At 44.2% G+C, this 16,536-nt stretch overlaps 1 protein-coding gene across 3 annotated transcripts in view; it reads left to right on the forward strand.

The window, feature by feature from the left end:
• The window catches only part of LOC121442107 (carboxyl-terminal PDZ ligand of neuronal nitric oxide synthase protein-like), a 289,142-nt gene that overhangs the window by 58,213 nt on the left and 214,393 nt on the right, over positions 1-16,536 (forward strand). For all 3 annotated transcript variants that reach the window (XM_041643580.1, XM_041643581.1, XM_041643582.1), the window contains exon 2: positions 16,384-16,455. In XM_041643580.1, the coding sequence (XP_041499514.1) occupies positions 16,384-16,455 (72 nt within the window). The remainder of the gene's footprint in view (positions 1-16,383; positions 16,456-16,536) is intronic.

Below are 16,536 nucleotides of genomic sequence, written 5' to 3' on the forward strand. Positions count from 1 at the left end.
TCCAGAAGGATATAATATTACCTAAGTAAACAAGACGTCCAAAATTCTAGAAATGACAGAGACCTCTTGCTGCCTGGACAGTCACCCAAAGTTTCTCTGTACCGTTGGGGCATCCATCTTCGGCCTACAGGCCCATAGTTTTCAGCAGACATTTCCATGAAGCAGGAAATTTCAAAGGCAGTCACTATCTGCTTGTCCTGAAGAATGTCTTGCAGACTCTTTTATGAATCAGGAACCCCGAAAGACCATCTCACCTTTAGGCAAGTTTAGCAGTCCTCTCTCTGTGGGTTCTCTGTGTCCAGTTTATGCAATAGTCCAGGCAAGAACAGTTTCTTGCCCAAGGCTATCAAACTCCATAAGGATCCTCTTCGATGCCCATTTTCTTCTTGAAGTAGATTGGTGCTGCCAGGAGCAGAGTGTCTCATTGTCATGAAAAGTCCTAAGTTATTAAAACATTAAATGCCATATTCTGCAGTCTTTGAAAGATATGAAGAATGTCTATCTAACTGAAATGTATCTCTATATATCTAGAAAATCTAACTAACATGACTATAAGCTTGACTATTACTGATGATTATCCATTAACCTATATTTCTTAATTATACATTACATTTTAAAAATGAACTACACAATCACAATACCTTAATCAGTATCAGAAATACATATACATATAACAAAATTGACCTTAAATTTATATCACTAAAGCAAAATCCATGTCAATGCAAATTATTCATACCTATATCATATCCCCCTTTAAATGTAAAAGAACGTTTATAAACCATATTTGGGAACATGGGCGCAGTTTTTTCTCTCCAAACTGCTTCCTGCTGAATGAGGGCGTCGTTAATTAGGTCTTTCATGGTATAACCTGTGCGCTAGTTTCATCTCAGTTGGCAGTTGAGCGAAGCAATTTTCTGAAGATGTTCACAGCAACCTTCAGGAGGGTGTGGTATGGGAGTATCATATATCAATCTGTTGATTTCATTGGCTAAGTAATAAACAAACTGCTTGGGCTCATAGCTTAGAACATAGGTGGGTGGAGTAAGCAGAACAAAACGCTGGGAGGAAGAGGAAGTGAACTCAGACTGACAGCTCTGCTCTCTGGAGCAGAGACGCCATGCCCCGCTCCCGGGCAGACACACGCTAGCAGGCAGCTGGGATGCTGGGGACGCAGCCCCGCTGCTCCAATTACTACAGTGTGGTCCATCATACCATATCGGGATAGAAGAAATGAACAGGGTCTCATCCTCTGTGAAAACAAAATAAGAAACTCCTTTCCAAAGCATCATGTCCTTAGATCCAAATTTTGAAGTGAAGGCATTTTCAAAACATCTATGTTGGATTAGTTCAGCAGCATTTATAAATAAATATCTTTTAGCAGCTGTTGCTCTTTCCTCAGCATTCAAACAATTTAAAGAGAGCATAATAGCATACTGTATCAAAATTCTCTGTCTATTTTCCATCTTTGTGCACTTTATTTTAACCTCTATTTTGTTTATTTTTACTTTTATTTTTTGCCTTTTGAGACAGGTTCTCTGTATCTTTGACCTGGAATAACTCTGTAGACCAGGCTGTCCTTGAATTCTTAGAGATCCACCTGTCTCTGCCTCCCAGGCATTCGGGATTAAAGGTGTATGCTACTACACCTTGAAATCACAGAGATCTGTTTGTCTCTGCCTTTTAGGCACTGGGATTAAAGGCGTGTGCTACCACACCTTGAAGTCACAGAGGTCAATCTCCCTCTGCCTTCCAAGTGTTGGGATTAGAGGTGTGTACTACCACACCCAACAACTCTCTTCCTTTTTTTTTTTTTTACTTTAAGAACTTCAACTTTTAGCCTGCATATATTTTTAACACACAGTAAGCCATTTAGAAATTTTCACTGTCTTTGAATCTCTCTTTACTATATATCTCTCTTTTTCTGAACACATGAGTCTTCAATTTACTAAGCAATATCAGTAGGACTAAAGCCCTGGCTTTGGCAGCTAGATCCAGTCCATTCCTTAGCTTTCCAACCTCATGGTGGATATACAGGCTGTAGCCATGTTTATAGCCACAACTCTATGGCGTTTCAAGGTCCCTGCCAGCCAGTGTGCTACAACAGACAACACTCAAGTCCTCTCTCTTTAGCCAGCCCTCCTGCCTCAAACAGTCAGAGTTTGCCCTGGCAGGATGGCCCAGAAAGCCAGCATTTTTAAACACCGCAGCTTTTTTCCTGCTACGGCTGAAAACCGAAAAGCATGCGTTCAGCTTTTCATCAACACTGTGTAAGTGTTTTGTGGCAGGACCTCTTAAGAGCTGCAGGGTTTTGCAGCTGAAGCTGAGTCAGGAAGCCTCTCTTAGATGAGAGTGCTTGCTTGCTTCTAGCAAGCAGAGCAGACCCAAGAAATTGCTGCTACCACGTCGGGCGCCATTCTGTAGTAATATGAGTGGCGGGGCTGCGTCCCCAGCACCCCGGCCACCTGCTAGCTTATGCCTCGAAATAATTACATGGACACTGTATTCTTTTAAACACTGATTGGCCCATTATATCTAGCCTCTTCTAGGCTAACTCTCGCACCTGGACTAGCCCATTTCTAATAATCTCTGTAGCCCACAAGGTGGTTTACCAGGGAGATTCTAGCCTATGTCCATCCTGGGTCGGAGCTGAATCGTGTCTGTCCTCGAGCTAGGAGCATGGCGTCTCTGAGCTCACTTCCTCTTCCTCCCAGCATTCTGTTCTATTTACTCCTCCCACTATGTTTTAACTTATCAGGGCCAAGCAGTTTCTTTATTGCTTAACCAATGAAATCAACAGATTGATATATGACATTCCCACATCATACAGCCTCATGAATTCTGGTTTTTTTTTAAGTTGGAGTTTATTAAGAAGAGGTTTTAATATAGACTCAAGAACAGACATTAGGAGGAGGGGAGAGAGGGATGTTTGTGAAGCACAGGACAGTTGTATATGTCCTAGATTGGGGGTGTGGAGCAAGGAAGGGAAAGAAGAGGGTGGAAGAAAGAAAGGAGGGGGCGAGGACTGACCTAGGTGAAATGCTTATCTAAATTGTTCTATTATTGTTGTCTGAAGCTATTATTCCACTGGGTCTGTGAAGTGCATCATAGCTCTAATGCTGCCTTGAGACAGGTCCTGCTATGTAGCTTACACTGGCCTTTTACTCACTATGGACCACAACTGCCCTTGAGCTTGTGGTCATCTCCCGACTTCGTGAGTAGCAGGCATGCACATGGAGACTGGCCTCTCTATGATTTTGATTTATATTTCCTAAATGACTGATCACATGACATCACTTATTCTTTGTGTATCTCCTTGGAGAAGTGTTGTTCATATCCTTTCTTTCTTACATCCTTATTCTTCCTTTTTTGTAGTTCTTTATTTTTTTATTGTTGCATTATATTTTGGATATGTGTCCCCCTGTGTTGGTTTGAAAGAAAATGGTCCCTAAAGGCACTATTAGGAGGCATGGCCTTGTTGAAGTAATTATGCTCTTGTTGGAAGAAGTGTGCCACGGTGGGGGCAGGCTTTGAGGTCTCTTTTGCTCAAGCTTCATTCATTGTGACACTCAGTTCACTTCCTATCGCTTGCAAGATGAAGAACTCTCAGCTCCTTCTCCAGTACCATGCCTGTCTGCATGCCTTCATGTCCTGCCATGATGATAATGGACTGAACCTCTGAAATTATAAGCCAACCAATCAAATGTTTTTCTTTATAAGAGTTGCCATGGTCATGGTGTCTCTTCACATTAATAGAAACCCTAACTAAGACACCCATTTTTTGTTGCTTGTTTTGTTTTTTAAGATATGGTTTCCCTGTGTAGCCCTAGCTGTCCTGGAGCTCACTCTTTAGATGAGGCTGGCCTCATACTAATAGAGATCCGCCTGCCCCTGCCTCCCGAGTGCTGGGATTAAAGGCGTGTGCGCCACCATTGCCCAGCTGGGTATTTGTTTTTTTTGTTTTTTGTTTTGGGGTATTTGTTTTTTTAGAGATATGATTTGTGAAGACTTTAGTCCTGAGGCTGGAGAGATAGCTCAGTTGAAAGGTGGCACAGGACCAGAGTTTGGTTCCCAGCACCTATGTTGGGCTCACGACTCCAGCTTCTGGGGGATTTGACACCCCTTTTTGGCCTCAAGGAAAAGTAAATACATCCCTCTTTCTCACATACATCAAAAATATAAATAAATAAAACTTAAAACTTTTGTCCTATTCCATTTTTTCCACTTATTTTAAATTATTGTCTCACTGTGTGTGTGTGTGTGTGTGTGTGTGTGTGTGTGTGTGTGTGTGTAAAAACTTGCCACAGAACATGTGTAAAGGTCAGCATGAAAGTGTTGATTCTATTATTTTATTATGTACTTCCCAGTAATACAGCTCAGGTCATCCAGTTTGGCAACAGTGATCTATACCTGTTGAGCCATGTTGCCCAGCCCATATTTTCTTGATGTCCTGGTGAACTCTGTCAAAGCAGTGTTTTTCATTTCAGCTAAGTCTTCTTTTGTTCCTTTGTTCATTGTTGTATCTAGGCAACCATTCACTCAGATTCTGTGTTCTTCTGAGAATGTTAAATTAAATGCATGATATATTTTGAATTAGCTTTTGCACATGGTTCACAGGAGAGGTCCAACTTCATTCTCTCCCATGTGACTATTCAGTGTTCCAAGTACCAGTGTAGGAGACCATTCTTTCACAAATGAACTTGTCTTGGCTCTCTTGTCAGAAGTCAATTGATGGTCTGGGTGTGGGGGTACAAGTCTGTAATCGCAGGATATGGAAGACAGGAGTGTTCTAGTTGGAATTACTACTGCTGTGATAAAATACAATGACCAGCAACAACTTGGGGAGGAAAAGTGGTTTACCCTTCCCATCATTGTTCATCATCGAAGGAAGTCAGGACAGCAACTCAAACAGGGCAGGGACCTTGAGGCAGGAGCTGATGCAGAGGCCTGGGAGGACAACTGCTTACTCGCTTGCTCCATATGGCTTGCTCAGCTTACTCTCTTACAGAACCCAGGACTACCATTCCAGGGGTGGCCCCACCTACAATGGGCTGGATCTTCTCACATCAATCACTAACTAAGAAAATGCCTTACAGGCTTACCTACAGCTGAATTTATGGTGACATTTTCTTTCCTTCCTCTCCAAAGACTCTAGCTTGTGTCCAGTTGACATAGCATTATTATCACAAGGATAATCAGGAATTTAAAGCCAGCCTGGGCTGCATGGTGAGATGACATGAGCTGGCTATGACCATGAGGACTTGTTTCTGGACTCTTCTACTCTTTCGACCTGCATTCATGACTGTATGCAAAGTCACACTGTGTTGTTGATTGCCAGTCAAATTAGGTTTTGAATCCCCTGGCATTGTCCCTTGTTAAGATTGTTTTCTTTGTTCTAGGTTCCTTACATTTCCACATGAGGTTTAGAACTGACTGGCTAATTTTGCAGGAAAGACAAGTGAGGTGTTGCTAGGGATTACCCTTCCTCAGTAGACCTACTTGGGAAATATCTCATCTTAGTGGTTTAAATCTAACTCATGAGCGTGGAATGTCTTCCTGTTGATTTGTATCTTTTTCAATTATACTTTCAATTACACTTAATAATTTTCAGTGTATAAATCTTGATAGAGTTAATCCTGACATTGTGTCCTTTTTGATAATGTAGCAGATGGGGTTATATCCTTAATTTTTTTTGAATCTACTCATTTATTGTTCAATACCTTACTTTTGGTGGATTCTTAGAGTTTTCTGCATATGAAATTATTACTTATAAATATAGATTATTTGATTTTTATTTCCAGAGTCATCTTTCCAATCCTGTACCAAATAGAAGTGATGAGGTGGGCATTGTTGTCTTGTTCTGAAATCACTATGTAGCCCAGGCTGGCCTCAATTCCTGATCCTCCTGCCTGTGCCTCTGAGTGCCTGGGACACAGATGTGCATACTCTCATTGGATAGTCTCTTCCTGTCCTTTCCCTCCACCCTTTTCTTCTTAATGGAAAGATGTTCAGTCTTTCACATTAGATGTGTCATAGAGTTTTCATAAATGCCCTTTATTAAGATTGGGAAATTTCCTTTCTGTTTCTAGTTTATTGCCTGTTTTTTTTTTTAAATCATGAAAGGATATTGGATTTTGTCAAATTCGTTTTCATTGCGCTTTGAGAGTAGCACATGCATGATCTTCTGTCCTTTCTTCCATGAAGATTTATTATTTTTAATGTGTATTGAACAAACCTTTTCTTCTTGACATAAACACCTCTTGGCAATTGTAAATAATCCTGTTTACATGTTGCTGGACTAGTTTGGGTGGTACTTTCTTGAAGATTTCAGACAGTCATTGCTAACGGTAGAAGTTTCATTTCGATGAGGGAAAGAAAGTATCAGGAAAATCCTGAAAGTCACCTTCAGAGACTCAACAAGGTATAGCAGTGGGGCGGGGCTGTTTCTCACAGGGTCATCACTGTGTTTTTTGCTTATACATGGAAGGGGATAATTAGTGGTTTCTCTGATCCCGAGGAAGTCCATTGAATTCTTAATTTAGGGCAGTGCATGATAGACTTGAGGGAGACTTCTAATCAAGAGAGCTTAAAATAGAGAAAGCTTTGATGTTTCTGCGGTTTTACCTGCTGGTTGTCTGGGGATGATGCAGGGGTTCATTTAGCATCAAGGCTGATGACTGATCAATGAAGTCCCCATATCCCCAGTCTTAGGAAAGCTTTTCTTGTCACGGCTCAGAGAGGAGGCAAGCTGCTTGCCTCCCTCCAGCTGAGTCTGTCCTGTGAACGATGTCACATGTGGTCATTCTCTGAGGAGGAGGGTTGGTGAGTCAGGACGTTTGTCAGTTATCTGTGTGGTCTGGTCACTGGTGATGCTATCTGCTTGTATCCTTCACCCCATTCCCTCACTCCCTGTTAATGCACAGTGATTCTGTGAAGTCTAATGTCTTGGCTTTGCCCTTTGGCTCACTTTTCTGGCACTTTGGCTCACTTTGCCCCATGCTCCCATTAGTCAATGCTGATTCAAAGAGGGAGCTTTACAGCCACAGATTATGTGTCCTCATGGTCTCGTTATGCTCAGGACAAAGACATGGTAATGTAAGAACAATGCCTCCAGCCTAGACCAAATATCAGCACAGAGAAGGGAGTTGGACATACGATTCCACCCTTAGCCATGGAGTGACTGGCAATTGCTAGCTGCTAAGAGGGAAGTGGTCAGCTTTCTCTAAGACTATAGCTCCTGGTAAGTTGGCCATTCTGTAGTGGAAGACCACACATCCAAAAATATTTTGGACAACACAAATTGGTCCTGAAAGGAAAACCACAAACAACCCCCCCCCACACACACACCAAAGAGAAAAAAAATAACCTCTAAAATGACAGAAAGTTGGGTAGATAAGGAAGGGGAGGGGTAAGGAGATGAAAGAGTTATGGGGGTGAATAAGATTAAAACATTTAGGAGACTCGCCTCTCAACCAATTAAAAAATGAAAATCTCCTTACCATTGTGCATTTTATAAATGATGTAACTTTGATTGTAGCACTCTACCACCGACTTCCATCTTCAGCAGGTATTGTCTAATTTGTTCCTAGGACAGGTCTGGCATGTTGGTGGTACACACGCTAGATGTTCCTAGGACAGGTTCAGCATGTAGGCAGTACACACACTAGATGTACTTCAGGGATAAAACAGAAGCTTGAAAACTTAGACTTTGGTTGACTAGAATGTTGGTCCTTCCCAAAACTAAATATTTGATTCTTATTTGCAGAAGAGGTTGTTTTTAGTGCTGTCCTCGGTCTCCTCATTGTTTACCTCCTTGGGTTCTGTGTTCCTCTGTAATAGTAGGACCCCTTCTCTCCTCTCCTTTAGTGACATGACTCCATATTCGTTGCTGAGTATCTTCATTCCACCCCTAAGGTGGCCAAATAAGGATCCTTTGCCCTTTGCTCATATACCTCAGTGCTCTGCAGTTTCTCACTGGCTTTGACCTCACTAGTATGTGAATGTCTGTGCACACATATCCTTATCCAGCTTAATTTACATCCAATGCAGTGAATCATGCCTTAGTGGGGCACTGGGCCATGTTCTTCCTGATTGCTTTTATTTCCTGTTGGAGTATGGGATAGAGGAAGGGACCCACACTGTTTTCTGATTCTGCCACTCAAAAGCTATGGTTCTATGCTATCTCTAAGTCACAATCTCCCCCTGTACGAAAATGAAGGGTTGGATCAAATGCCGTTGCAGGCTGCTATTTAAGCTACACTATTGACCTGGCTTCTGTCACTTTGAAGTGTTCCTGGTTCATGTCCGCATTCCCGATTGACTGGTTGTTTCACAGGGAATTTGACTTTTGTGCAGCTTGTGTCCGCGTTTCTCTTCCCCATGCTCTAAACGTTCTCTTCTTCCCTGCTGACCAAGTGAGAATTCTGGGTGGGCAGGCAGCTCTTGGGGCAGGTGGAGAGTGCTGCCTGCCCAGGATGCTGCCCTGGCCTTTGCCCCATACCTGCATCTGTGACAAGATCCAGGGATGTTAATTGCAGCACAGAGGCTTCCATCCAGTAGCTGAAAATCCAGAGCAGTTTCTGTCTTACAGCTTTTACCTGTCAAGTCCTCATAAAGAATAACCAGGCCAGCATTCCTAAGCTTTTATTAATGGTGACTAAGAGACAGTCCCTTGATAGCTCTGTCCTGCCTCTGTCCCTCTTAGAGGATTGCATAGCATTAGCCTAAAGACAGCTCACCACAGTTAATTTACACCCAGCCCCAAATGTGAGGAATAAGGACTCTATGGCGATCTCTGACATACTCATTTGTCCCACTGTTTTGCTGTGAATCAATAGTGACAGTCACATCAGACCGGTTTCACATAATGCTTGCCTTTTTGAGTGACTAGAGGAGAGACGAAGAAAGATAAGTGATTTGACTAAAAGTAAATAAAGATGTGGTGTACAGCTGCATTTGAAGCTTTTCCGGGGTGTGTATGTGCAAGTGTGTGTGTGTGTGTGTGTGTGTGTGTGTGTGTGTACAGGCACATACCTGTGAGCACAGAGAGTTGGGCAGGTTTGGGTACTGAGGCTTGGACCTGACTGTAGCGGAAAGGACTGTGGTGTATGTCTTATTGCTCCCCAGGTCCCTGGCACCTCAGCACCCAGGGACCAATGCTGCAGGCCTCAGAAGTGGAAGTGGGGCCCTAAGTGCAGCATCTTTTCTCTTCCCTCCCCTCCCCCAGAGCAGTTACTAGAAGGTCATTCTCTGAGTGTGCTCTGGAATCTGGGCTGCTCCGGCCGCTGTGGTTAATGCTGCTTTGTTCCATGGTAAATGAAGCGAGAACTGTGGCCCAGGTCACATTGGCAGTCTAGCTCAGCAGGTCACTCAACTGCACACAGAGCAGATCTGAAGGCAGGAAGGGCTTTCCCTTTGGAGCAGAGCCACGGGCCTGCAGGAGTGTGTCCTTGGGCTGAGTGCTTGACTCCAGTGGGCTCCCTTTCTCCTGCACTGGTTCAGTGGAGCATTCCTTATTGTTATTGCATTTTATTTTTATTTATTTATTGACTGTGGGACAGGGGTCAGGGCAAGAGTCTCACTGTAGCTTAGGCTGGCTTAGTTTCACTCTTTACCAAAGTCTGGCCTTGAAGTCACAGTAATACTCCTGTCTCAGTCTCAAGTGTATATGTCACCATGCCCAGCCCAGGGGATAGTTGAGGCTTCCTTTTCTAGACTTTGTTCTAAGAACTGGAGTAGAGAATAAGAGCAAGGTCCTGATAGGGTCTCACACTGTATTGGGGAAGATAGGAACCGTGCGAAGCAGATACAACTCCCCTTGCAGAGCGTGTGGGGAAAGATGCGAACAGGGTAATAAGAAGAGAGGTTTCAGCTGGGGTCACAGTAGTGTGTGTTCCTTCACTCCAGCAGGATGACCCTACTGAGCTAAACTCTTGTGAGTTCTCAACGCTTTTCTTTAAGAACCTTGGTGTGACTCCTACAACTCCCTGTGACTCTGCTCATCTGTAGGATATCAGAACATGGGATAGATCCCGAAACTCAGAGATGGTCCATTCCAGCTGGTGAGTTCTAGCCACATGCAGGCTGTCACATGACTTTGTATGTGTGGGTTAGAGAGAGGACAGGCTGTGGCTAGGAGACCAGAGGGATGAGAGGAGATAGGCGGTGCACAGCACCGAAAGCAGACCTGGTTTGGAGTTCTCAGAGAAAGGTTCCTGAAGAATACAGTGGGGCGGGTCCTGCACTAGAAGCTGGAGGCCGGGGAGGGATGTGCTACCTTCTGTCTACTGTCACTGGCTGGCTCTGTTAGAGCTGACTCTCTGTAAAGGGAGGAGGCTATTATGGCACCTCGTGGCAGAGACTGGGTTGAGACTCTAGAACATTTCAGAGAGAAGAGAACTGGAAATACAGCAGCACCAGGAACCTTTATGTTTGGCTCATTGGTGGAGCTGTGTCCTGCTGGGGTGGCCCTGCTTCTGCTGAACAACCACTGGATTAAAAAAAAAAAAAAACAGATCATGCTGGAAGATCCTGCTTTCTGGATGTTTTCTTGTTCCTTGAACCAATTCAAGAGTTGAATTGGTTGCTCTTTAACCCTAACTCTGTTTCCAGACAAATCACCATCGTTTTGTGATGGTGATGTCAGGCCAGAACCCATGTGTCCCCAGCACACTTCCTCTCTGGAGTTGGAGACCTGCCAGTCTCGTCTTGGTTTTGGATTTTCCAGAACAATCAAATTATTACTGTTCTAATGAATAGTTAATTTTAAAAGTCCATTTAGGTTCACACACCAGAAAATTCATGGGCTGAAGCAGAGTTCCCATACACCCTCTTCTTAATCACCTCATTAACACACAGTTGACCACTATACAGACCTCCCCTAGACCAGTGTCTATGCGAGGCTTGGTCTGGTACCTGCTGGTTCGATTCTACCAGAAGTAGAATCATGCAGTGTTCATCTTTGTGCTCTGAACTTTCTTCCTCGTCTCTGGAGACATCTGACGTGAGCTCTGTCAACAGAGGGATCCCCCAGGGGAGGGTGATGGCAGACATCACAGGGATCTGTGGGTGGTGAGCGTTCCATGAGTGGGTACGACAAGTAGTTCTGTCTTTTTGCTGTTTGCATTATCACTCACATGCGAGGAGACAAGGCAGTTCAGTTCTTGGCCGTCTACAGGAGTGAATCTCTGGGAAATAAGGTGGATCAGGACTATAGAAGTACTTCACAAGGCAGTCGTGTGGTACCCAGGCTGAAGTTATCCAGAAATTTGCAGAAAAGCATTTGAAGCTCTGTTAATCTTCTATGAAGTTAATTCCTGCTTACCCGAAACCTGAAGCTGCAAATAAAAGACCTGTCTCACCCTCATTATCACGATTACTTATCCAGTTTGCATTGCCCTTAAATTATTCCCTTTTCTTTTTCAATGTCTTTGAGATAAAATCTCATTCAGTAGACCAGGCTGGCCCCACACTCATGGTCATCCTCCTGCCTCAGCTTACTGAGTGCTAAGTTGAAAACTATGAGTTACCACACCTGATATTCTTTTCTTTTGGAGTTCTTGGGCTTTTTATTTCATTTTAGATAATAATGAAAACGTTGTAAGCTGCGGTATTTTTAAACTCTTTTACTTGAGTCCTCCCTCTGCTCTGTGGTAGCTGCTCTGAATAGAGTCCCCATGTCATGTTTCGCAGCAGGGATTCCTGGAAGGAGGAGGACACAGGATTCTGTAGATGTATAAAAAGCCAGGTGCTTAGAAACCCACCCGCTTCAGGGTTTAATATACCACTGTCCTTTGGTAAGCTGGGGATCGTGTATGGTACTCAGGAGTACCTGGCTTTGATCCACATCACACATCTAGATGACAGTCAGGTGTATTATGAAGCCACAATAGAATGGAAGGGGGTGGCTGATACTGAGAAGCAGAGCAGTGATGTCAGTGTTGGAATTCCAGGCAGAAGCCAGTGCTTAGGCCTTTCCCTTCATCTCTCCCCCAAGCAGAGAGATTCTCCCGTAAGCATCCGGGACAAGTAGACATCCGTTCTTGTGAGATGACGGTCAAGCAGATGAGTTTTGGACATCTTCTTTGCACCTCGACCAGAGGTACAAGTCATGGGCATGTTCAGCCCATGAATACATGTATGCAGTCCCGTGTGGATGCCTCAAAAGAGAGTTGTAGGGTGTTATGGAGTCTTCAAGGTAAGAGTTCAGCTTCCTTAGAAGTCAGGGATGGAGAGTGGGGATCCGGTTTAATTAGGCAGAGACAGGAGTGTTCCGTGTGCAGGGAAAAGCATGTGAGGAGGAAGTAAGGTATATGTGAGGATGGAGTCATTGGAGTCCCCTGGTGTAACATGAAGCTGGGCCACATGGACCATAAGGCCACATTGAGACCACTATTTGTCATCTTCAGAGCGGGTGCAAGCCATCATGGAAGGTTCTTAAAGATTTTTTTTTAATTAATTTTATGTGTACAAGTATCTTGCCTGTATGCTAATGTCCCACGTGCATGCCTAGTGCCCACAGGAGCCAGAAGGGAGCATCAGATCATCTGGAACTAGAGTTATGGATGGTTACGATCCATCACATGGGTGGTGGAAATCAAGCCTGGGTCCCTTGAAAAAGTGGCCATTGCTCTTAACTGCTGAGCCATCTCTCCATCCCCAAAGGGACAGAGATGAACAAGTCTCAGTAACTCATGAACTGTAACAATCGGGGAGAAGTCCTTCAAGGATGAAGCCTGAGTTCCAGCCTTGTCTGACTGTCCAGAGTGAGGAGGGCGAGGGGGATGATGGGAGGGATGTGATGTGGGGAGCTGAAGGGAAGAAAACAGTTGCCATTTTGGAAAGGATTTTAATTTCTAGGTATTGAACAAGGCTTCTTCATTAAATGCAGGTAAAGGGAAGGAGATTTCAAGTTGGTAACCCCTCCCCCAACCATCAGAGAAAGGTAGCAAGGGAGAGCAGCAGTTTGTTAACTCAGCCTGGGAATCACCTTTCTGGTCTAGAATGGGGTGGTGGGGGTGGGGTGTCCTAGCCTAGTTCAGTTTCTTCTAAAAATGACGTGAACTTGACCACCAAAAATGAGCGATTAGCAGGATGAGCTGACCCTCAGGCAAGTGGGGCAGATGTGGACAGTCTCTTGACCTGCTCAGGATAGAAGTGTTAGCTGTGGGGGTGATGGTGGTTAGGTCAGGTACATTTACTTGGCTGTGGTTGAAAGGAAGGTGGTTGCGGTGCTCACACCCTCTGCTTTGGCCTGAGGCGCTGGCTTTCTGACCTCTCTCCTTCCCTGGCATCATGGCTCTCATTTTGATTGACATTGTTAATGTGGATCTTTAGCTTTCATCTGGGAGAGGTAGACTAGCGTGCCCCTTCGTGTGTATCCTTCTAATCTCTTCAGTGGACCCTCAGGTGCAGCTTGACGGAGCTGCGCTGGCTCCTGCAGGCCCACTTTCGGGAAGGCAAATTTGTGATTTTTCTTTGCAAGGAAGGAGAGAGTGGGCGTGTGGTGTGACTGGGATGAGTTAGTGGGTGTGCAGTATGAGTGGGTGTGTGTTAGAGTTATGTCAGCACACACACACACATGCGTATAGCAAGTGCGTGTGTAGGTGTGTGCTGCTTGGGTAGGGGCTGGTGGAGTGAGGCAGGCCCTTGGAGTGTGAAAATGGGTGTGAATAGGGACACTCGCTGGGGAACTACTTCTCTCTACGTTACATCTCCTTGTCCTGTGCTGTGTCCCCCTATGTGCCCCCCTCCATAACTGGAGGCTACGCTTTTGTTTCCTAGTTGTTCAGTCCGGAGTAATCACACAGAAACTTGTATTAATTACAAACCATTTGACCTATTAGCTAAGGCTATTATTAACTAGCTCTTATAAATTAAATTAACCCATTTCTATTCTATATTTTGCCTTGAGGCTCTTGGCTTGTTACCTCACATCTTGCTTCTCATGTCTTCTTGCGAATCCCACTACTCTGCCTTCTTTCTCTCTCATCTCTGCTTGGATTTCCCATCTAGCAATATCCTACTCTGCCATAGGCCAAAGCAGATTCTTTATTAACTAATGGTAATAAAACATAAACACATCATACAGAAGGGTATCCCACATTATCCCCCCCCCCCAGTTTCCTCACTGTTCCAGTATTACCAGTCCAGCAGCACCCCTCCCTAGGAAGGACGTGGGCTGGGGTACAGTAGCCAGGCGCTGTGGTTAGCAGCTTCCCTTCTGGGCTGGCAGTGATTCAAGGATATGTACCTCCTCTTCCCCTCAGGCTCCTGTACAATGGATGGCCTTGCTGAGTGCTGAGGCCTTGGCCTTCATATGATTGTGGAGGAACTGAGCCTCAGAAGGTTTATGTTTCTGACTGCTATGGGTTCAGGGCAGAGCAGCATGGAACAGGCAGGAGAGAGATCGTGGACACTTTCCCTGGCCTGGAGGACGTTTGTAATTGGGCAATCATGAATGGTGTCATGCCATCCCTGGCTGCATAGGTCACTGACATATTGCTGCCCTGGCAGCTCCAGCAGAGCTCACTGGGGAGAATTGCTAATCACAGAGAAGCCATGGCTGCACATTCGATCTAGGGGCTTTGTTGCCTCAGCAAGGTGCAAGGTCCTGTGCCAATTAGCCTGTGTACTTTGGTGGGCTCCCCCAGGGGCCAGACTGCAGCCACCTGATCTGCTGCTGGGAACTTCATTCTTCAGTGTGTCAACAGAAGCTGTTGGTCAATACTAGGGGAAATCCGCTTGTTCCCAGTGTCATTTGTGAAACTCTCTTAACTGGAACCAGTCCTTAGCTCCAAGTTTTGGGGAAAACTCTCTTTTCTTGAAACCACGGGAGTTATCTTTTGAACATTTCTATTTTTATCAATGCAATCTTTGCTTAGGTACATAGCAAGCTATCCAAGGCTGACTCCTTAGCTAATTCTCGGATCTGTAGATGAGATGATTCAGGGAAGTGCTGCAATCTCGTGTGGTAGATCCATTGGGAAAAGAGGTGTTATGTTCCTTATGACCCACCTGTACGCATGGGCATAGACAGATACCTAGGCTGTGTTTAAAGTCATGAATAATCTAACCTTTTTTTTCTGTAGAACTAATAGTTTGAGTTTATGCCTATTGGCAAACAGAAAAAGAAGACTGACTGGTACTAACCTGTTGAGAGTGGGGACTTTTTTATTTTCCTTAATTTTGCATTATTTGATTAGTTTTTAGCAAGGAATTTCATGTTAAACATTAACATGAACACAGTCTGGTTTGGTGGGTAATTTTTAAGTATAATCACGGGCAGGTGTGGGATGTGTGTGTGTAGTTCCAACTCAGGAGGCTGAGACAGGAGAATAGGCAATTTTTAGGTCAGCCTGAGTTAGATGATAAGTCTGTCTCCAAAACCAAAGATAAATACAAAGTACAATTGGCGGGGCATGGTGGCACACGCTTTTAATCCCCAGAATTCAGGGAGGTAGAGACAGGCGAATCTCTGAGGGCTCGAGGTCAGCCTGGTTTATAAAGTGAATTCCAGGACAGCCAGGATTGCCACACAGAGAAATCCTGTTTTGGAAAAAAAAGTTAATAAAAGTACAATTAGATAAAAAAATTTTACATAAAAAATTTAGTAGTCCATTTGTTCTCCATTTAGGAGCTTAACAAAATGTCAGAGGTCTCCAATATGTCTAGGGATAACTCAGTAAAATTCTAATAATTAAAAATAATAGCCAGATATAGGGGCTCAGGCTGCAATCACAGCCCTTGGGAGGCTGAAACAGGAGAAGTGCTGTGAGTTCAGTCTAGCCTGGGCTACATGAGCTCCAGGCCAGCCTGGGCTACATAATAGGCTACAGCTTAGATTTAAGAGTGAAGTCCTGTAAAAATACAAACAATAACAAAACAAAGCAAAAAAAATTACCTGTAACAACAACAAACAACTTCAAAAGTATTTATTTTTCTCTAAGTGCATTTATTTTTATTTTTTTGCAAGCACTTTTATGTAAGAGAGGTGTGTGTGTGTGTGTGTGTGTGTGTTAATTTATTTGATTTTATAGATGAAGAAATTGAAGGGAGATAAAGGAAAAAGCCACCTACTTTGCCATGTAGATGTTGACAAGAATCCCTATAAAGAGCCTTTCCTATTCAGATGCCTTCTTAGCCAACACGGGCCTTTCTACCTTGGGAAGAAGATGGAAATGGAAGCAGTAATTTCTGGTTAACTTGCTTATTTATTAAAAACTAGAAACTATTTCAAAGGAGATGATACCCGTTGGGCTTTTAATTTCCTCTTCTGTAAAATGGGGAGATAAAGCGTGCGGCCTCAGAGTCTTTGAACTCCTGACGTTCTGTGGTTGGGGACAATGTCCTTCCCCTTCTCATTCTCTCTTTGCTTCTTCTCCACAGTACGTGGGAAGCTTGGATGTGCCGAGACCCAACAGCAGGGTGGAGATCGTGGCTGCCATGCGCAGAATCCGGGTGAGTGGCCCCTGCGTATGACCCTGGAGTCAAGCTTCCTTGCCGCTTGCCTTTTCAGCCAGAGCTGAGAGGCAGAATGGA

Source organism: Microtus oregoni, unplaced genomic scaffold, assembly GCF_018167655.1.
Source record: "Microtus oregoni isolate MIOR12 unplaced genomic scaffold, Mior012 000086F_ref0000336, whole genome shotgun sequence".
Lineage (NCBI taxonomy): Eukaryota > Metazoa > Chordata > Mammalia > Rodentia > Cricetidae > Microtus > Microtus oregoni.